This window comes from Lepidochelys kempii, chromosome 14 (genome assembly GCF_965140265.1).
Source record: "Lepidochelys kempii isolate rLepKem1 chromosome 14, rLepKem1.hap2, whole genome shotgun sequence".
Lineage (NCBI taxonomy): Eukaryota > Metazoa > Chordata > Testudines > Cheloniidae > Lepidochelys > Lepidochelys kempii.
In genome coordinates this window covers 8,575,263-8,597,199 of record NC_133269.1, presented here as the reverse complement: position 1 = coordinate 8,597,199, position 21,937 = coordinate 8,575,263, and the positions used below count along the sequence as shown (strand labels likewise).

The 21,937-nt window shown below is 42.0% G+C and overlaps 1 protein-coding gene across 5 annotated transcripts in view; it reads right to left on the bottom strand.

Moving 5' to 3' along the window:
• The window catches only part of SMURF2 (SMAD specific E3 ubiquitin protein ligase 2), a 124,338-nt gene extending 115,150 nt beyond the window's left edge, over nucleotides 1-9,188 (bottom strand). For 4 of the 5 annotated variants that reach the window (XM_073310783.1, XM_073310779.1, XM_073310781.1 and 1 more), the window contains exon 1: nucleotides 8,911-9,188. In XM_073310783.1, the coding sequence (XP_073166884.1) occupies nucleotides 8,911-8,962 (52 nt within the window). In that variant the 5' untranslated portion in view covers nucleotides 8,963-9,188. The remainder of the gene's footprint in view (nucleotides 1-8,910) is intronic. The other variant, XM_073310784.1, reaches the window with a different exon arrangement.
• Nucleotides 9,189-21,937: the final 12,749 nt, after the last annotated feature.

Genomic DNA, 21,937 nt, shown 5'->3' with positions numbered 1-21,937 from the left:
TTTCAAGAAATGAAAACTCATAGAACTTGCATGAGAACCTGGACTGTACCCTGTCTTTTCACTTGGGTCAATGATCTCTCAGCCCACTGAGTCCAAGCATACAAGGATCTGGTCACCTTCAACCCCTCCTAACCTGAACAGGAACTGAGAGAGGTGGTGCCTGACATCTTGCAAAACGAGGCCATTTGTATCTATTTAAAAAGCCCAGATTCTAAAAAACCTACAATCATATTAATTTCAATGGCAAGCAGGAAAACAGATGTTTAATAAAACGGAGCAAATAAATGAAAACAATTATTTTTAGGATTTCACAAAATGTAATTCTATTGTTACCCATTGACTGAGAGTTGTATCATAATAAATGCCATGGGCAAAAAAGACTCTCTTCCATATGTTCCAGCCCAACTATGAGAACCGATTTCTAGTTTTCCATTTCCACTGTCAAATTGCACACATGCGAGCACCACTGCAGCTACACAGAGTCCCTTTAGCAGCTCAATTCCCCCATCCACCTGCCTGCCTCTCCTACTCCACCCAATACTGTTCCAATTTTCTCAAACCACCCACTACTCCTATATCCACCCACCATCTTCTTTAGAAAGCTCCTAATATACTATGGATTTATTCCTCCTTTCAGGAATTGAATAGGGTTTTTTTTTATATGTATTTTAAACAAAAACAAAGGGCATCACTAACATTGCTGCATAACAGGTTCAGCCCCACATACAGTTTTCGATGCAGAAATCTATAAGATCTAGAGTTTAAAAGACCTAGTAATTTTAATAGGTTGATTGGGAATAGAGTTCCTTTTCTGGAAATATGCTATGGACATAAATCCTGTTTTCCAGTATCTTGTGTCTCAAAAATAAAAAACAGTTCTCTGAAAATGTTCATTCTGAAAGCGTATGTTAATAAGGTTAAATTTTAATTCTATTCCAACTCATGTTAGAATTAAAAACACCATTTGTCCTTAGTGCAGGTGAACATTTTGCTGTAAGTACTATTTGGTTATGAACTACACAGTTCATATTTAACCATCTGGGGTATTACCTGAGCATGTTGAATTTTTCTTAATTTCCTGTAAACATCCAAAAAAAATTTCAAGTCATGATTATAATCACACTTTTTCTCCTGCTTCCCCCCAACACCTGAAATAAAAGACTCTTTTTTAATATACATATTAATCTCAATTAACCTCTCACCCTCAGTTCAATACAGGCACAAGTGCACTCATTTGGACTCTTACCTACCCAACTACAAATCACCTAGTTAAGCATGTAAAAAGGTATTATTACAGACCTAATCAGTTGTGCCTGCAGTTAACTGGATAAGTAATACTGAAAGCTGGATGTAGACTAACTTAAAATTATAGTCTTTGTCTTTCAGTGGTTTGATAATCCATCATGATCAATCAGTAAGTAATATGGTCCCAAACCTGCAAATGTTTATACACATGCTGAAAGTTAAGCATGTGTGTAATTATTTGCAGGATATGGACATATTTACGGTGATATGCAAGGAGTTATGTATGAGAACACAACCCCTATGTGTTTCTGTACATTTGACACACACAAGTTTCTTTGAATGGACTTCAGGCTCCACACTCATCTCATTACACAATTCAACTCAATTATCCTGTTGAAAGCCATTTACCTTTAGTTAAGTCGCTCCTTATTTCCTCTATGTATTTTTATGGATTTTTAATAAAGTAACAATTCAACAGTGCATTGAAAGTATCAGAATTCTGATACTACTATAGTATTTTACCAGTACACTAGAGATGCATATAATTTGATCATTGTTAATATTTTAACATCTGTTTCCAGAATGAGTAATGGTATCAGCATTCTTTCACATAGCTCTAACCTCCAATGAGAATCAATGTAGTATTCTTAGGTTGTGCTTGGGAACGTTCTTATAAATTGGCTTGTCCTATACATGGATCTCTTTTTAAAATTAAAGAAAAAGGATGCACAGGCATCCATTTAATTCTCCCACTTGTTAAGACAATAGTGTTTCATTGCTTCATTTAAGCATTACCGAACTGCCAGCCACTGACAAAGGCACCAAAAAAAAAAAAAAAAGAGTTGGAGTGGCTGGCTGTCTTCTATTTATTTCTGCAAGAAATCCATTTTTATTAGTTGTGTTAAACATGAATTGGCTAGGAATCATTCCAGAAGATTCATAACAGGATATAGACTTATAAACTTATACGTCACTGCTTTTCCTTTCACTTTCAGAACTGTGCAAATGTGAAGTAACCATCTAACAGCCGAGCAATACTTTCCGTTCACTTTTAGGAATGGAAAGTGGTACAAAAGCCTTCCAGCTTGAGTTGCACTTGCTATGAGAAGTAAAGAGCATTGATAATATATGAGATGGTTCATTACCAGGTTTGACATCTAAGGTAAAAGCACTTTTAAGATTACAGTAAAACCTGTGGCATGTTAAACTATTTCTGAATGGAGTCGCACACATAGAATGTACAAGTGAATATATAACTAAGATCACAGAATCATTTGATACGATCCAAAAGATACCTTTGGGTCACTCCCAATCTCTAGTATCAGAAGGGCCAACACCAAATTTTACTTTCAATAAATGTACATTAAGGAGAGAGAGCATGCCCCAGTGCCTAGGCACTAAACTGGAAGTCAAGATATCAGGATTCTATTCACAGCTTTGTCACTGATTCCCTTTGTGAACTTGGGCAAGTCATTTCCACATTCTGCATCTCAGTTTCCTTCCCCTGGAAACCGAGATAATGCTGAGCCAGCTTTGGGCTAAGCTTGGATATCTACAGAGGAAGAGTTCAATATATGTCACAAGTATTCTTATCTAACCTTGTGGTGTAAACATGTAATGTTTGAGTAGCAAGGAAAAGTTATTTACCTTGCAAATCTGCTTCTTTGAAGATATAAACACTCAGATCCCTATTTTTAGACCACAACACTCCAGGGGAAGAGAAGTTGGGAACTCCCTATGTTCTTTAATTTTTGAGGGATTTTTAATTGGGCCCCTTCCCTCCCATATCCCATTCAACCATGGTCCATTCCTACTCCCAGTACCCCACCGCACTAACATTTTCAGTCAGCTCCTGAGGTATCAAATCAAACACTGAGCTCTCCAGGGGCTGGGAATATTGTGAAGGCAATACTCTCTGACTATGGGGGAAGAATGCTTTACATTACTCAAATGATCTCAGCCATCATAACGACACACAGGGAGATAGGCTGTCACGTGTCAAGAATACAAAGTTTTATAGATTAACACACATCTTGAATTACACCCACAAAAAGCTACAAAGTCAGTGCACTGAATATAATATAGAAGTAATGTACTCATTCCATTAGATCAGTAAAAAGAAAAGGAGTACTTGTGGCACCTTAGAGACTAACAAATTAGATCAATGGTTCTCAACCCGGGGCCCACGGGCTGCTTGCCACCCAATCAGCGCATAGTTGCGGCCCACGTGACATCCTTAGGGCCATACAGGTAATATACATATTGTGTGGATGCAGCCTACGTAACACAGAGAGCTGCATTTGCGACCCACAATGGTAAACAGGTTGAAAACCATGGCATTAGATGGGTGGAGCCACTCCATTCTGTGCCAGCTGACATTTCAAAGTGGCCTTCACAGAAAGCAAACACTAAAAGTCCAATCTCGAAGCCAGAAGGGTATGAATAACTCTGGTAAGGTCCACATCAAGAAAACAGTGCAATCTCTTAGCTAATCTCAAACGAGTGATACGAGTAGCTGAAAATCTAAGGACAGTTGGAGGTGAGGTTCAGAAATGCATCAAAATTATGATCCTCTTTGGCAAGAAGGCATGCACCACCAATAGTGGGGACAGACAATAGCTAATATTAACTACTTTGGTACCCATTATCTGAGATAATCGAGATTAAACCCTACCAGGCACTCAGAAGTCAGGCATCTCACCATCATGGTGAGATGCAGAAGACTCCACAAGGAATCACACAGCTGTCCATGCAGCTGCAAGAAAGGGATAATAATTGCAGTAGCCTGATGGGGTACCCACCTGTGCTACCTGGCTCTGATATTTTTCCATAGAGTTGAAGGGCAGAAAGAACCACTGATTCATCTAGTCAGTATATCACCAGTCATTAAATTTCATTTCATTAGTCAGTCACTTGTATATCACCAGCCATTAAATTTCAAGCAGTTACCCTGCATTGAGCCCAATTACTTGTGTTTGGCTAAAGCAGATTTTCCAGAAAGGCATTCAGTCTTGACATTAGGGTATCAAGAGGTGAAGAATATGCCACTTCCCTTGGCAGTTTCTTCCAATCATCTGTCACTTCCACTGTTACAGTGCCTTATTTCTAATTTGAATTTGTCTGGCTTCAGCTTCCAGCTATTGGTTCCCATTATGCCTTTCACCAATAAATTAAAGACGCCTTTAGTACCAGGTATTCTCTCTGTGAAGGTACTTATACACTGTAATTAAGTCGTCTTTCAGTCTTATTTTTGATAAGCTAAACAGATTGTGCTCTGTAAGACTCTCACAGTATGGCTTTTTCTCCAGCTCTTGAATCATTTTTGTGGCTCTTTTCTGCACCCTCTCCAATTTCTCAACATCCATTTAAAAATGGTGCCACCAGAACTGTACGTAGTATTTTGTATCAGTCTCACCAGTGCCACAAACAGAAGTAAAAGTCACCCCTCTGTCCCTACTTACTACTCCTCTGTTAATACGTCCAAGGATCCAACTCTCTTGTATTTATTTCTATTTTTTCCCCTGAAAAAGGATTACCAATTACACTATATCACAAATACCACATAAGTTGGCATCATGTAGCCACAAGGGTCTAGGCTAAGGCCATCAAACTCATTTCACTTGTTACCCATTCTGAAACAAATCAAGGGTGTACCAAAAGTAGCAGCTAGATTATGCACCAATTGATAGTTTTCATTTAGCTCAATATATTTTAGCGATGTTTTCTAATCTCCAAACTGATATTTCTTTTAAATTATTCCGGCTTGACAAAAAGTAGCTAGCCTGATGTGTTTCACTTAAGTAGACATTGTTGAAAACCCAGGATTTTTAACTTTCCAACAGTATACAACAGACACTTCTAGTCCTTGAAGATAAGCAATATTATCTTACCTCCTGCACACCTCCACTGTTAAGCATTAATACTATATTCCATCTGAAAGCTTGGAATCTCAGTTTTCAAATGGTACAGAGCAACCACTTCTACATAAAGAGATTCATGAGAATGACAACTAGTAAAAATCACATTAGAATTGAAGTGGGGTGAATGCTGGAGTTTCTATCAGAGCGTCGCCTAAACAGACTGAACAGGATTAGATAAAATGGTGGTAAAAATGACAGTGGCTGCAGAAGCCCTGCCTATACTACATTTCCCATGAGAAGGGCTAAATCAGTGATACCCATAGTGGGAAATGTTAAGAAAAAGTCTAGTGTAGACACAGCCTTAGAACTGGCTTCTGAGCTCATATTAATCTGAGTTGTACTTGTGTAAATGAGATCAAAATCAACATTTAAACTTCACGCTAAGATTTTTTAATTAAAAAATGTATTTGAATATATTTAATACTTTGACAGTTGTCTACTATCCTGCAACTTTCTACCTCAAGACAGTGCATAATACGCCAGTGTTCATGTCAGTAAGGGGTTAGGAGATATTTATCTTAATTTGTCTATCATAAAAGCAAAAGATCAATAACCTTAGAAGAAACTTATAGCCTAGATGCACTGTAAGCTAAATAAAAAGTTACTAGAACTATGCCACCACCGTGGTTTTTCCCCTATTATGGAACCCAGACCTAAATAAACTGTTAAACACTTAGTGTAAAGGTATGCCAAACATTTCTCAGAACTTTCTTAAGGTCCCAGCAAAGATTCAACCTCTTCTGCAAAATGAGGCCTAGGTTAAATATTTTATTTGGCTCCTTAAGATGGACTGAGAAGTTGGGCATGAGCTCCAGATCAGTTCTTGGACTCACATCAAACACTATCCTGTCATTTATCCAGTCAGTCAAAACAACGTTTTTCATCTAAACCTTTAATGTTTATGTCCTGAAAAACTGCTAATTGAATCCAGTTCCTGAAATCCATTTTTAGAATCTATACCATCCAGTTTAAAGATAATGAACAAAAAAGAAATAAGTATTACACACTGATTACAGAATTAATCCTATCAATGTTAAAGCCAAAACAGAAGACTGCTAGTTTCATAAAGCCAAAGAAAATTAAGATTAAATAACACTTGTCAGATTTAGAGAGCATTACTTTAAAAAAAAAAAAAACACACACACACAGGAATATAAGGATTTTAATTCCAAACAATTTTAGCATTCAAGCGTTCTCAGACCGCTTTTCCAATCAAAATGGGTAATCAAAACCACACAGGGTACTTCAAACTATTCCCAAGCAAGAACTGACGTCAGTTCAATTAATAAAATTCAATTCAACACTTATACCAATTTTCCTTAAGCATGTAAAACTTCCTTATAACAACTGACCTTATGTGTAAATCAGTTATGATTAATGAAAGCACAAAATACCTCAACATATCAGACGTATATTAAGAAACAGACCAATGCTTCATTCAAATCTCTGAAAATCAGAGTTGCTCAGTACCAAATCCAAACAATTATCAAAGTTGCAAGATTCTTTCTGAAGACAATTTTGTGTGTATTTTCTTTTCAGTATTTCTCTTCCCATATTTTATTAGCAAGGATATATGCTCAAAAATAGCATCTTTGTTTCTTAAGAATATACATGCCCTTTCTTGGGATTGAATGCATCATAATTGTACATTTTACTAAAATTCAATAAATAACTGAAAAAATATCTACTCCTGCTGTTTATTTCTTCACAACAATCATAACCCTCTGCAATGTACCTATGTTGTCACAAACAGAACACTATGTCCCTAGACCTTTAATAAAGGGAAGAGAAATCCAGAGGTGAAAAAGGACAATTTATTAAACAGATTTTTGTCCATAGTTTTCCATTAGGCCACAACAGATTTATAAAGTTTTAAAAAGATAGCTTTGCTTTTCTGATAGTTTCTCTGAGCACTATCAGCCAGAGACACAAAAGTGAAGAACAGTATTTTAAAAACTAATATTCTCCCACACATCAGCCCAGCTACATTCATCTCAAAAGCTTATTTCTAAGGAGTTCAGCACATGGACACTATAATGGCCCTGCGTGAAAACCCCTTTTACAAGATTAGTCCAAATAAATTCTAAAATATAATGTAAGCAATTATAAGTAATTATATCACAAGAAAAAATCTACAGTAGTCTAGAAAATAAAGCCATTTTTCTTCCTACTCAGAATTATTTTTAAAAGTTAAATGCAGTAACTTTAAGACTTTTTTCACATTAGAAGTTAAACTGGAAATACCGCACATGCCATTAAAATTACATAATTTCAAAAATGCAGAAACTATTTTTAGACTTTTTTGAAACAACTACTTTATTTTGCAAAGCACAGCTATTAACTTGGTTCAATAAGTTGTTGGAAGACCAACAAAGTATTTTAAATATTTATTTTAAATCTTGTATTTTCATTCACTGAAGTCACAATTTAGGGTACAAAATTTGTTTTTTAAATTCACTATTTTCTCGCAAGTCTTCAGTGATTATTTTTCAAAGGCTTTATCCATATTTATAAACGTTTCTCCATATTTATCTGCTTACACTGCCCTCATCACTACAAAAGGAGCACATTCCAAGTATTTAGAAATAAAAATGATGCCTTTCTTCCTTCCCAGCATGTAGACTGAAATAGTTTACTTTTATGTATATAATATACATATATATTATTAAAGGCCAAGTTTTTTTTAAAAGGTATTTTTCCCTATAGCAGGAAGAACTATATCCAACGAATTGTTTACAATCTCAACTAAGGAAGTTGACTTGAAAACAGCAACACAAAAGATCAAAACAAAAGGGACCAAGGGCCTGATGGTTTGTTTCACGATTACACAGAAAAGACGGTCGGAGAGGGTGAGAAACAACCTAAGGTACCTAGCGCCTAAAAAGTTACAATGGCCTCCTGCCCGCCCCTCCTTCCCTAAAAAATACAACTACTCCAAAAAAAGATCCAGCACGTTACAGACTTCAGGTCATAAATCGAGTGAACTCGGGTTTAATCTAGATTCGGAAGACAGCGAGGCGGAGGGCACCAATACCTCCACACCCCACCCCACACACACTCCCCAAGGCTTCACCTCTCCCAACGAAGGCGTGTTTTATTACTTCGAGCGAACAATCCGATCTGATAATCGATGCCACCACAACGTTTCACACAAGTTGTGTGCAAGGACGTTGCCGTCGTGGCCCACGGACCCCTTAGCAACCCGCCCCCTGCTGCGGAGCGCCGGGTGAGAGGAGAGAGTTTACTTTTTCCGGAGGCCCGAGTCTCCAAACCCCAGGTTCAATCTCAAATACACATGGAGGGAGCTCGATCCCACCCCTCCAGCTGGGCTCGCGGTGTTTAGAAAACAGAGAAAGGGGCTTTCCCCGGCTCTCTCTTTCCTTGCACCCCCCCAACCTAACACCCACACTCCCCATCTCCGCTTCCCCCCCTCGCCCCACACACCGCCCGCCCCCCCCCGACACCAGACCTTCCCTTCCCCCCCACACTGCCCGGCCCCAACCTACTCCCCACAACAGCGCCCGCCCCCCAACTCGGCCCCTACCCCCCTCAACCTTCTCCCCAAAGCAGCCCCGTGCCCCCCAAAGCAGGCTCCCCCGCTACCTACCCCCTTCCCGTCTCCTCACAAAGCCCGGCTCTTGGCCCCCAGCCCCCCCACTGCCTCCTCCCGTCCCCGCGGCGGAGCAGACCCGGGGCTCGGCGGGCCCCAGGCTCGGGGCCGGCGGCTCCCCCAGTCCCCCCTCACCTGTCAGGCGCAGCTTGACGGGCCCGTTCCTCCGGGCCCCCTGGTTGGACATGTCCCCGGTCGCTGCTGGGGCTCGGCGCTGCCTTCGCCGGGGCTGCCCCTGCCTCTGGGGCCGGGCAGGAAGGGGGACGCGCTAATGGAGTCGGGCTGGGCGCTCAGGGCAGCGGCGGCGGCAGCCGCCGGACGAGGAGAAGCCCGGATGTGCCCAGCGTCGCCATAAGCGGGGCCAGCGCCGAGGAGGAGGCGCCGCCGCCGCCGCCTTCCCCCGCCCCCTGCCCGGGGCCCTGGCGGCGAGCACAACAAAGCCCGGGACAGCGCGTAGCGCGGCGGCCGTCCGCCTCCCTTCCTGCGGGACAGGGCCTGCGACCCGCTTAGCCCCCCAAGTGGGGCTGGAGCCCTCCCCCCGCCCCGGGTCCCTGCACCTTCCTTCCTGCCTCGGGGAAAAGGGCCCCTGTGCCCCCCTCAGTACCCCATGTCCTCACTACCCACGGGGGGCAAGGGGGTGCCTATCCCCTTAGCGTCCCCCCCACTGGGATGCCCCCAGGTCCTCACTACCCAAGGGAGGAAGGGGTGCCTGTCCCCTTAGTTGTCCCCCCACTGGGATGCCCCCAGGTTCTCACTGCCCCTTAGGGAGGGGGCTGTCTGCCCCCATAGCATTCCCCTTGCCCTTTGGGGATGCCCCCATGTCCTCACTACCCTTGGGGCTGCTTCCCCACACACACACACTACTGAGGACAGAGCTCCTGTGTATCTTTAACTCCCCCCAGGGAAAAGCCCCCCTCAGCTATCCTCTGCCACTGCGTGAGGGTACCCCATGGCCCCTCAATACTATCCACAGTGGAGGGGACCCCCCTTGTGTCTTCCTTTCTCCCTCGAGCTAGGCCCTCTCATCCCTTGCTTCCCAGAGATGGGGCTCTTCTCACTGGGATGGTATCCTTGTGCCCCCAATTTTCTGGGAATTGTGCCCCCCTGTGTGTTTCTTCCCTCGTCGCAAATTTCACCCCTTCCTTGGGATGACACCACCTTGCACTACTGGATGCTGCTCCTTTTGCCCCTAAATGCTGACCAGGGAGACTTGTAATCCTATGATGGGCAGAATAGCATCAAGTGTGACTAATAATTCCCACCCTGGAGTTAAAAGGCTCAGAGAAATGTAGGCACAAATCATATTGTGAGTCAAGGGGTAGAAAAAGGAGTAGGAAGTTATAACTAGTGGGTGGTATGCAGATTTATGTATTGAAAAACCAAAGATTCAAAAGTAAAATAACTTTATGGGATAAAAGTTTAGAAGTAGATTGTAATACCCTTCTCACATCGAGTAGTACCCTGTTCCACAAGTATGATGAGACTATTTGTGATGTAAGGTACTTTTCCGGATAAGGGAATCATAATCTAACCATGAAAACCATTTACAACTCAGATAAATCCACCATTTATGTGTGATTTGGGTGCAGTAGAAAAGTCAGGGAAATTCCTACACAAACACTGAAATTCTCAAAAAAAGACCGACACAGATCCCGATTCTCAGTGTAACTCTTTTGTCTTCCAGATCCAGTGGCAACTATTCCAGAGAATTCCAGGCCTTTCAACACACCCTCCACTAGGGACACTCCAAAGCAGCGAGAGGATTTAAGGAAGGGTATCTGTATCTTAATGAACAACCCAGCAATCACAGCAGAGGCTGGAGGGGCAACTTTCAAAAGTGCCCTAAATGAGAGACAATCCTGAGACTAACACAGCTACAATTACTCTGCATACCCTAAATTAAGGAGAATACTGGTGTAGCTAAAAATGGGCAGGTACTCCCACTTAAAATTATGAGTTTAAGATGCCATTGTAAAATTTCCATGAAGATTGAGATCAATAGGAAACTACTGGCTTTGTAATCAGACTGCTGATTATATTTGATATTGTTTCTGAGGCTCACCCAGCTTATCTGATAGTATCATTACAAGTACTATTGTAAGACTGTATAGGGCAGAGAGGGAAGCTCATATTGACATAATACCAATGTATGACACCTACCTTTAAAATAAAACCTTCAGTTGATAACATGCTGTACAGCACTACACAGAAACTACATAAAAGTGTATTAGCAGATAGAGCTGTCATCTCTCTTCAGGGCAAAGATTGTGTCTTATATGTTTGGACAATGCGTTGGACATTCTGCCACAATACAATGAACAATCTGTTTAAATCCACATAGAACCTTGCTATCTGCTGGGTTTGATTTCAGAATCAAGTGATCATTAAAAAACAAACAAAATGGCTACTTGCTTTTATTTATGCACTACCTTGTAACCATTTTTGCCAAAAACTGCAAGATCTTCCTAGGGAATATGTCCCTTGCAACTCCTTTTCAACACAGAATTCATGATCTGCAGTTCTCTCTGTAAATGATTCTTGAACATGGCTCTTTGATATGTCTGGGAATTGTGCAATATCTTTTGGAAGAGCTTTTTAAGTCCTGGAGGGCTCCAAATATGCTATCGTGGAATTACACATTGTACCTGGATATTGTACAAGATATTGCTATTGACATAATTCCATTGGGTCATTCTGACCTCAATAAAACCATTATGATTCTTCCATTTACACTGTTTGGGATGAGTGGTTCATTATGTTATTAAAATTTTTATGAAAGGTGCATGTATAACAGCTGCTTTTCAAAGTTAAATACCTAGACATTTTCTGAAACAAAAGAACATGGGAAGAGTTATTGCTTGAGAAATTAATTTTTTAAAGAAATATAAAAGTAATTTTTTTTAATTGGTCAGAGTATCTGAAAACACCACATTTTAACTTCTCTATTCAGACAACCCCAGTCTGATTTTTCACAGATGCTGAGCATCTCTGTAAGGGCTTGTTCCAAAGCACATGAAGTCAATCGGCTTCTTTTCATTGATTTCAGTGGGCTTTGGCTCAAGCCATTGGTTGTTAGTTTCAGCTCAGAACATACTGAAATTCTCTTGGATTAAGCTTCAATGGGATTCCACACAGGTTCAAGGGTCAACAGTAACAGATCCTAGTGCAGGATAGGAATCTAAGGCCTAGATCCACAAAGCTACTTAGGCAGCTAAACACCAGACTTACGTGCCTAAATCCCAGTTTTGGCTCCATTGTGATCCACAAAACTCCCACCTAACCCTTTAGGAACCTAAACTTACTCAACACCTACATTTTCAGGGTAAAAGTTCCCTAGGCACCTATGTTTCTGCCTCTGGGTATGTGCACTGCTTTCTCACTCTAAGTGTACAGATGTCTATCTCCCACCTAAGCCCCAGATCGAGTCAGAAACTTTGCAGAAGATAGGCATTCATCTGCCTAAGTCACGTTTGGTGTGGCCATAGTAGGTGTGCTCAGAGGAGATAGCAGTCACCCCCCTTCTAGCTCGGTGGTTAGAGCACTCAGCTGGCATTTTGTGAGACCTGGGTTCAATCCTTCTCCTTTGCTGGGTGGGAAGGGAAGGTTTTGAGCAGGGATCTGCTGTCAGGAAAGTGTTCTGAACTATAGAATATTCTGATGTAGGGACCCCTCAGGTGTATCAATAATTAAAGAGTCATTGGAGTAGGGGGACTGGATGCTGGGTCCCTAACCCCACTGGGCTACAGAGTCATTCCCCTCTATCTCTGGCCCAGTGATTCTATTCCACTGTGGATAAGCAGTCACTGGGCCAGAGAGAGAGAGAGAGTAGTGGGCACCGCCTCCTCCTCTGGCCATTTTGGATGGAGAAAGGCAGGGGCCTAACTCATTCCCAAAAGAAATGCCTTAGGTGCCTCAGAGTATGTCTACACAGCAAAGAAAACCCATGGCTCGCCTGTGCTAGGTGACTTGGGCTAAGGGGCTGTTTCATTTCTGTGTCAACTTCCAGACACAGGCAGGAGCCCAAGCTTTGGGACCCTCCCTCCCCACAGGGCCTAGAGCCCGGCAATGAAACAGCCCCACAGCCCAAGTCCCTGATTCCAGGACAGCACCTGCAGCCCAGACTTAGGAGAGAGAGGGGCAAGGCTTAGGACACACCTCTCTCCTTGGCATCTCCTATCAGCTAGCTTAGATGTCTCCCTGCCTAGCCTATTGACTTTTGTGAATTGCATTCTTAGGAACCTATCTCTTCCCTTTCATTTTATGGAAGCCTAGGCACCTAGCTCGGGTTTTGTGGATCACAGTGGTAGTATTCCTGCGATTTTCCAGGCACCAACAGGTTAAGCACTGCGATGCCCAGAGTTGCATCACCTAAGTCCCTTTGTGGATCTGGCATTAGTATGTAAATTGGAGGTTAAGCCTCCAAAGTGACTAGTGTCTCCTGTAAAATACTTAATCCCAATGAGTTCAATGAAAGCTGAAGGTGTTCAGCACTTTGCAAGACTGTGTCCTTAATTAGACCTATGCAGGAGTTGGGTTCTCAGGGATTGTTTGTACTGGATTTACTGGTTTTTGCATTTGTAATTGATATAGGTCTCTTTTACTATTTATTAATATCATGTATTTGCATATTCTCATTTGTCAAAACAGTTGGCATATTCAATACATTTAAATTTCTTGAACCTTTATATCATCAAATAAGTAGCTCTTTCATGAAGACTATTTTTGTCTTTCTTGTTTTGTTATTTTCAATCTATGAAAAGTCCTTATCTTCACTAGGAAGAAAAAAGTATTTTTAAACACATCCTAGCTAACATGTTAATATCCCAGTGTACCACACCATAGGTTTATTTTGATCAGCTAAGACGTGTTTAAAAAAAAAAGAGTTACACACCTTCTAGTAACTGTTGTTCTTCTTCGAGATGTGTCGTTCAAGTCCATTCCAATCAGGTGGGCATGCGCCACATACAGAGTGGTTGGAAACTTTTCCCCTTAGCAGCTCCCATCGGGTTGGCTCGGGAGTCCCCTGGCGTGGCGCCTTCATGGTGCTCAATATATGACCCTGCCGACCCGAACCCTCTTCAGTTCCTTCTTGCCGGCTACTCTGACAGAGGGGAAGGTGGGTGGGTATTGGAATGTATGTGAACAACACATCTTGAAGAACAACAGTTACAAGAAGGTGAGTAACCATTTTTTCTTCGAGTGCTTGTTCACATCGATTCCAATCAGGTGACTCCCAAGCTCTACCCTGGAGGTGGGGGTCGGAGTTAAGGAATTGCTGATTGGAGTACCTCTCTGCCAAAAGCTGCATCCTCTCTGGAATGCTAGGTGATGGCATAGTGAGTGGTAAAGGTGTGTACGGAAGACCAGGTTGCCGCTGTGCAGATCTCCTGGATAGGCACCTGGGCCGGTGCCTGTTGCCTCTCGTGCTCCTTTTCATTCACCGCCAAGACCACCAGGGAGCAAGGGTGCGAGTGAGAGAATAAGTATTCGTACTCCTGAGACGGCACAAAGTACTTCCTCTCTATGCCCCTAGCAATGGGCAGAATGGAGGCTGGAGTCTGCCACAGGGTTTTATTATTATTTTGTATGGTCTTTATTAGTGGTAACACCACCCGTGAAGGACTTCTGGAGCAAGAACGTCTACCGTTGGGTCTTCTGTTTTGGCCACTTCCTCTGCCTGTAGGCCCATGTTGCGGGCAATGCGGGTGAGCAGGTCTTGGTGCGCCTTGTGGTCAATGAGCAGAGGTCCTGAAACCGATGCTCCTGCTACTGCCTCATCAGGCAAGGACGATGATGTGGCAAGGGAAGGTACAGGGTCCTCACAGCCCTCTACCTGCCTCAAATGTGGGATACATGACAAATTGTCACCTCTACTCTTGCAAGCAGAAGACATTCAGATCAGGCCTTACTCCGACAGGGAGAGGGGCCAGGTCTATAGCATCATCTCCTTTTCCCTTAACTTTGCAAAAGCCCCTGTATGCTCTCTGGTAATTGGGCTCTGATGGTTGGGAAGGGTTGGGGATGAGGGCATAGCCATTTTCTATCCTATCATTCCTTCCCCGGTTTCTGTGTGGAATCACTAGGTAAGACAATGTCAGCATTTTTTATTCACTGTCCTCTTTGCTGAGTAAAGGCCCTGAGTGGGGTGGGACAAGGAGCAGCAGCCAGGAAAGGAACCCAGGCAGGAGCCATGGTGACAAGGGGTCAGGAAGCTTTGCAAAGCGGTTCTCAGAGAATGTATTTGCTTACAGTGGTCAAGGGCTGTGCACTGCCACAAGAGAGTATACTTCACTCCCCTAACAAAACAATGCAACAGACATTCTGAGACTCAAGGAGTTTCTTGTCCTCTATATAAGTTTATTTCCGCCCCAATAATCTTCTCATAGAGGATGCATCAGACATTAAATGGATACTTCATTGTTGGGTCCTATACGTATAAAGTACATGTTGCTCTCAACACATCTCATTTCAAGGGTAAAAAGAAGCTGCACATTTTATGGAGCTAATCTTGTGATGTAAGTGTTTAAGTATTACCATTAAATGCTGACAAGTGATCTCTATTTCACTCTAGGCTGATATCACTGAGTAACAAATCCTTTCAAGATGAGGTAGCTAGCTCAGATCCAGAGGGAAGGGAGTGCCTTTTCTCGCCCAACAGCTCACTTTTTGGATGACAGCTGCATTGACAGGCTCAGAAGGGAGTTCCATCCAGTCATCCTCAGCCAGAAGGTTAGGGATTGAGACATGGAGTCTCAAGGGTGGGCAGGAATGTGTAAAGAAAGGAAGAACTGAAGCATCTTTAGGGCTCCAGCAGAGATGTGGAGGAGCCATTGGGGCGATAAAATAATTTAATAGTTGATATCACTGGTTAGTAACAGTTTTTAAATAAATATGTAGAGATACAAAAACTGCTGCTCTATGGCTGCATACCACAGAAATTTGATTCTCGAATTTCCCACTATGCAGAAAGGAAAGGCTTTACATTTACAGAGGTTTCTCAAGGGATTTAGTGTTTTTTACTGGAAAATGTAAACACATGTCTGTAACCAAATAGTGTTTGTTTTCAGAAAAGGAAATGTGTAGCTAAATTCTTAGAGATGATGTCCTTTCCATCTTTAGAGACAGAAGAGGATGCTGGAAATGGGTTCCTCAGAATTTGGTACGTGTTCAAAGAGAAACACCACTGGAGAAACAAAGATTATAATCTTAAGTCTTCCTACAAAGGGGTTTAGTCATACCATTCCTTTAAACAATAATGAGAGAGCTGGCTGGTATTATACCACATTCTTCACCGGCATATATAGTGATTTGATGGAAGCAAAGGTTCTTCATATTTGCTACTTTCGATTACCTGCTGTTAGTCTCTCTTTCTCTGAGCCTGATTCTTCTCTCATGTAGAATGGTGTAAATAAGGAGTAACTCCACTGGAGCCAACTGAGTTAAAATTAGCATAGGTGGTAGGACAGTTCAGCCCCATTCTCTGTGTTTTCCTTTTCCCCTATGGCATGCTGTTTGTGGAATTTGCAACTGCAGTGGGCAGACTGTGCCTATTTTTTCCACCTAATGATCCAGTTCTGAGAGTAAAAGGTAATACTACAATAAGCATCCAGGCAAAGCAAATTAAAATGTTAATCTATCAAACTCAAAACAATTTTAGGAGGATAAATCGGGAATCTTTCTACAGTAACTATTGCCTTCAGTCTTCGCAACTCCAGCTGTGTGAATAACGTAGCTGGAGTCGACGTACCTTAGGTCAAGTTACCGCGGGGTCTACACCGCGGGGGGTGGTGGGGTGGGGTGGGTAGACGGGAGAGTTTCTTCTCATCAGGGGTAGAGGACAGGGGTTGACTGGAGAGCGATGTGCTGTCGATTGGGCAGGTCTTCACTTGACCCACTAAATTGACCGCTGGTGGATCGATCTCAGAGCATCGATCCTGGCTGTAGTGTCCAACTTTTTTCTTTTTCACTACTACTTTCCCACATTGGTAACAATGAGCTTTTAAAATAGCTGTTTGCGATACTGGATAGAGTCTCTAGATCTGAGCATTTACATCTTCAGTATTCTGTCTCCCTTCCTTTTTAGTCAATTCTCTCCCAACAAAATTCCATGCAAAACATTTTTTAAAAAGTCACGGTACTTACATGTTTATAGACATCACACATTATTCACTCTGCTTGCATGTTATATTCCTCCCTCCCACCTCTTTGTCTGTCTTGTAAGCTTTTCAGAGCAGGGACTGTCTCTTACTTTGTGTTTGTACAGTGCCAAGCCCAATTAAGCCTTACCTCATTTGGGCTCCCTAGGCACTCCCTAATATTAATTAATAATAATACAAATTTACAATATTAAACTTGGACAATATCTTATTAAAATAAAATCTAGACAAACAACTCCCATAAGAAAGAAAGCAAAAGCAGGGCAGTTCCTTTAACTACAGGTAACATAATATTCTTTCAGAGCATATCCTTACTATGTTGAAACATGCAGTAAAAGTTCAGCAAACAATACCTATTGGTCTGTGGGGATTCTTCAGACCCCCATTGAGAGCACTGCAGAGTCAAGAAAGGAGGATCCAGAAATGATGATGGGTTTGGAATGAGTGCTTGTATTGCTTCACTGTCTGGGAGAGAGAATGAAATAAGGTAAGGCCTGATGCTGCCATTTTCACTCACCGTGAATAGTATCTTATTTCTCAAGGAACCAGGTTTATTTCCTTAGGCCATGAGTTCCTGGAGACCACAGAGAATGCTGTTCTCTTATGACCTCCCTCAACCAAGGCCCTCTCCATAGACATCTTTGCTTGCAATGGCCATTGTCCCTCTAGCCAGAACCATGCCCTTTCTCCACTTTGGCTATGTCTATGCTATCACTTATGTCGCTCAGGGATGTGAATAAGCACCAGTTTGGACAGCGCTATGCTAGCAGGAGAGTTTCTCCCACTGACATAGCTACTTCCACTCATTGGGGGTGGATTAATTAAGTCAAGAGGAGAGCTCTCTCCCATATGCTTAGAGCAGCTAATGTAAGCTCGCTAGTATAGCCATTTGTCAGGCTCTCTTTTAGGGATGTCTACACTGCAATTAAGAAACCACGGCTGCCCCGTCCCTTGTTCTGTCTGTTGAGGAGTACAGTGGACCAGATGTGTATGCCCAGATCAGCACTTCATCTAGGTTGCGTCAGGTCCATGGGCCATAGGTCTGACATCTTACTACAGAGAGACAAAGAAAGCTATCCCATGATGGACGATTTCTTCATCGCAGCAATATAATGAGCAGAAATGTCTAATGAGAAGCAGAGCTTCTGTTTAAGATTTCCTCTAGCATACAGAGACAATGCTTGTGTAAAAGGTCAAGATTCAATCCATCTCTCAGGCTGGAGAGCAAGATGGAGCTCTGCCTCAGAAGAAGAAAATAGGAAGGATGTCTCCACCAGCTGCTGACATACCATTGCCCTCTCAGACAGGATGCGTTTTGGGAAATTGTGTATCTCTGAAGGGAAATGACTGCAACTGTGGCTGCAGAAAAAGATGACCCTCCTCCCCCATGACAGGATTTTCCAGTGTTTAGTCATTTAGATATGTTCTGTAACTCCAACCACAGCAGATTAGTAATTGAGGCACACATATTTCATTTACTCCTTCAGCTATTTTGTTTCCTAATTATGTCCTGCTGGATGGCAGTGTCCTCATGTTATTTTATAAAAGTAAGACATGCAAACTCTTTAAAGAGTGGATAGGCATTGAAACAGGCTAACCAGGTGCATCATAGTATCTTATGGATAGCCAGAGGCTAAAAATCCCTGTCTGAAACAAACAAATGTAATATTAATTTGAAGAGAGAAGGCATCGGATTAGTGTTTAGAGCAGGTGACTGGGAGTCAAAGAAAAAAATTCTGCTCTCATTTATACCAGTATAACCCCAGTGTAACCTAGTTGGCCCCAAGACTTCTGAGTTCTAGTCCCAGCTTTGTGGCCCAGCTGAAGTCATCAAACTTCTCTGCCCCTGTGTGTGGTGGTGTTTTTCAGAATCTATGCTTCAGTACTGGTTTTTGCATAGCACTTGTATGCAATCTTATAGTAACAAACCAGGATGTATGAACACAGAGGGGAAAATGACTGTGGAAACCAATGTCATATTTCAAGAGATGGTTTAGTGACATAGGACTAGAAGTCATTCCTAATTCTGCCTCCCTGTGGGCTCCCATTGAAATTAATGGGTGAGTTTCTTCTCTCACTTGAATCAATAGAAATCAAGAGTAACTCCACTGAACTTGATACAACCTGTGTATTGAGAAGGGGATTAGGCTCAATGACTTCAGTGGGAGCAGGATCAGCCCTAAATAACCTTGGCCAAGTCACTTAGTTCAACAGTTTCAAAAGCAGCCATATGTTCTGGGTGCTCAACATGAGACACACACTGAGCCTAAATTGCAGAAATGCTGAGTGCTCATAACTTCCATTGAGTCAGGGGGACCTGTGAGTGAAAAGTACTCTGGAAAAGCAAGCTCAAGGTGTCTCAAACTCATCCGATGAAGTGAGCTGTAGCTCACGAAAGCTCATGCTCAAATAAATTGGTTAGTCTCTAAGGTGCCACAAGTACTCCTTTTCTTTTTCCAAAACCAGAGGCCACTCTTGAAATTATTAGCATCACCCTCTCTTCATTCATCTGTAAAGTAGTGATAATAGTACAAACTTTCCTGAGTGTGGGGAGATTTAACTGAGGTTTGTAAAGTGCTGAGAGTGCCAGCTGCTAAGCATTCTCATTTAAATTATTAAAGGTACGTTGACTACCCCTTTATAAGAATTATGGGCCTGATCTTGTAACTCCCAAAGATCACCTTGCTTTGTTTGGAGCAGCTGCATGATCAGGTCCCATATACTTTTGATTGTTCAACATGAGTGGATTAATAAAAACCTAGAACCTTATAGAATAAGATAGTATTTTAGTTAACTATCTTGGTGAGGCACGTGGGAGATTTACCTCGTCACTGTATCTTTTACAACTGTTATGGGAATTATCTTGAAAGATTTTAGTTTTCAGAGGTGTTTAACTTAGAAAAATGAAATGCTATCACAGTGAGACTGTCAGCCTGGACAATTCTGTACTACAGTTGACATGAACCACTGCTTTCTGCTAATTCATAGGTATTTGGTTACTAAAGGAGTAACTAGTCTTTTCTAATCTCTCTTATTCCCAGAAATCTCAGAGTAAGTTTTTAATAGAATAATGCTTCCATCTGCAAATGGTAAGGCGTAAACATTCTTAAATAGTATGTTTTCTGAATCTCAACTACATTGCTCCCTAAGAGTGGGGGTGTAATTCCCAGTGATGACAGCAGTTGACCCAGTCCTTGTACTGTATATTGACTCTTTGCACAATGTTGGTCAATAGTGATTAATAAGAACATGGCTGCCAAGTGAAATCAGATTCTAGCTCATCTGTTCAGCTCAGAGGTATTCTTTGGACAGCGGCCAATAGTAGAAGGCAAAAACATCCTATGATGCACCTATCAACTGTGAAATACTACAGGGAGAGAGAAAAATGCTTTTCTGGACCCCCAAAAGCCCTGAACCATGAAGCCCTGACTTGATAGGCCTTATCGTAGCTTGTGTGGACACATTATCATCAGGGTCCACTATAAGTATTTTTAAGTACTCATCACCATGGTATCTGAATGCAATGGCTAAAACCTCATGCTTCAGAGTTTAAGACCATATATAATTATTACAGTGAGGATGAGACTCTGATGGGGGGCTGCTTATCCTACATCTCCTTCCTGTACGATTTCTTGCATCTTGCTCTGAAGCATCTGGTGCTGGCCATTATCGGAGACAGGATATTAGACTAGATGGAGATTGGGTCTGATCCTACACTGCAGTTCCTGAGTTTAGGCAGGGGTTTTGGATGAAGGAGCCTATGGCGGTATCAGACGTAGTTGTCCGGAGAGCATCACCTCATGCTCAATCCAGAGTCCCTGAATCAATGGGAGTTTTGCATGTGGATTGTGTTAGAAATACCTCCAAAGATTTAGGTTCAAGTATGAGATTAACTCAGGAGGAAATATCCAAATAATGATAAACATTCTTCTAAGGATCATTCTATGCGCAAGAACTCACAACACTTTACCATAGTTAATTAAGACTCATAATCCCAGGAGGAAGGGAAATGTTATCCTCAATGATGGAGAAACTAAAGAACTAAAAGGTGGGGTGAGTTACCGAAGGTCATAAAATAAATCTTTCAGTGTCAGGAACGGATCCAGGCCAAGTGGCTTTCACTCCAAAGCTCTAACCCCATACTGCCTCCTCATGCTATATAGCAATTGTGTAGAGGTTAATATGCATGCTATTTCAAAACTTCAGTGGCTGAAGCACATAGATTCTGTGATGTAATGATGCAGTAAAGCACATATGAGTCAAACAGAACAAAAATCTGAATTTTCTTTTCGCTTCCTTCCACTTTCCAGCTCAGCATTTTTTCCCACTACATATGCTGGAGTGTCATGAGAGACATTTACATATCCCAGAATCTGGATAAGCTTCTGATGTGCTTGACCTTAGTGGTGTCATTCAACCTTCCAGATGTGGAAGTGATTTGGGGAAGAGGGTGAAGACAACCAACCATCAAGTCATCTATTATTTTGCATTGCTGAATTTACATTTTCCATACTCCCTACTACAATCCCTGGGAAAGAGTGATGAATGGCCTAAATATTTAAGAGGGGCAAAGGGACTATTGAAATGCTAAATGTGATCTGAAAGAAAATCTCTTACATACTTTGATTTCATGGCTAAAGCCTCTTGAGGGAAAAATTTAAATATTCATGAAAGATGTTGCTTTAAGAAAGAAAGAAAGGTAGAATTCAGAGGCAGCATGAGGTGCAATATGAGGCCTTCATCCTGAAATAGGATCCAAATGGATGAAACCCTCTGGCCACACAAGGCCCACTGGGTATACCCTTTCACTCGTCAGGATCGGATTGCAATACCTGGGCCTTACATGACATTCTCTTGGAGCAAGTGCTGTGTCTCTCTTATTTGTTCTGTAAAGGGCCTAGCACAAATTTTATGATATTATGCCCTTCTTTGAATCTAACCCCTATTCTGTATGAAATGGAACCAGTTCCTAGCTGGAAGGAAGTAGGCTGTTTAGTTAGGATGTT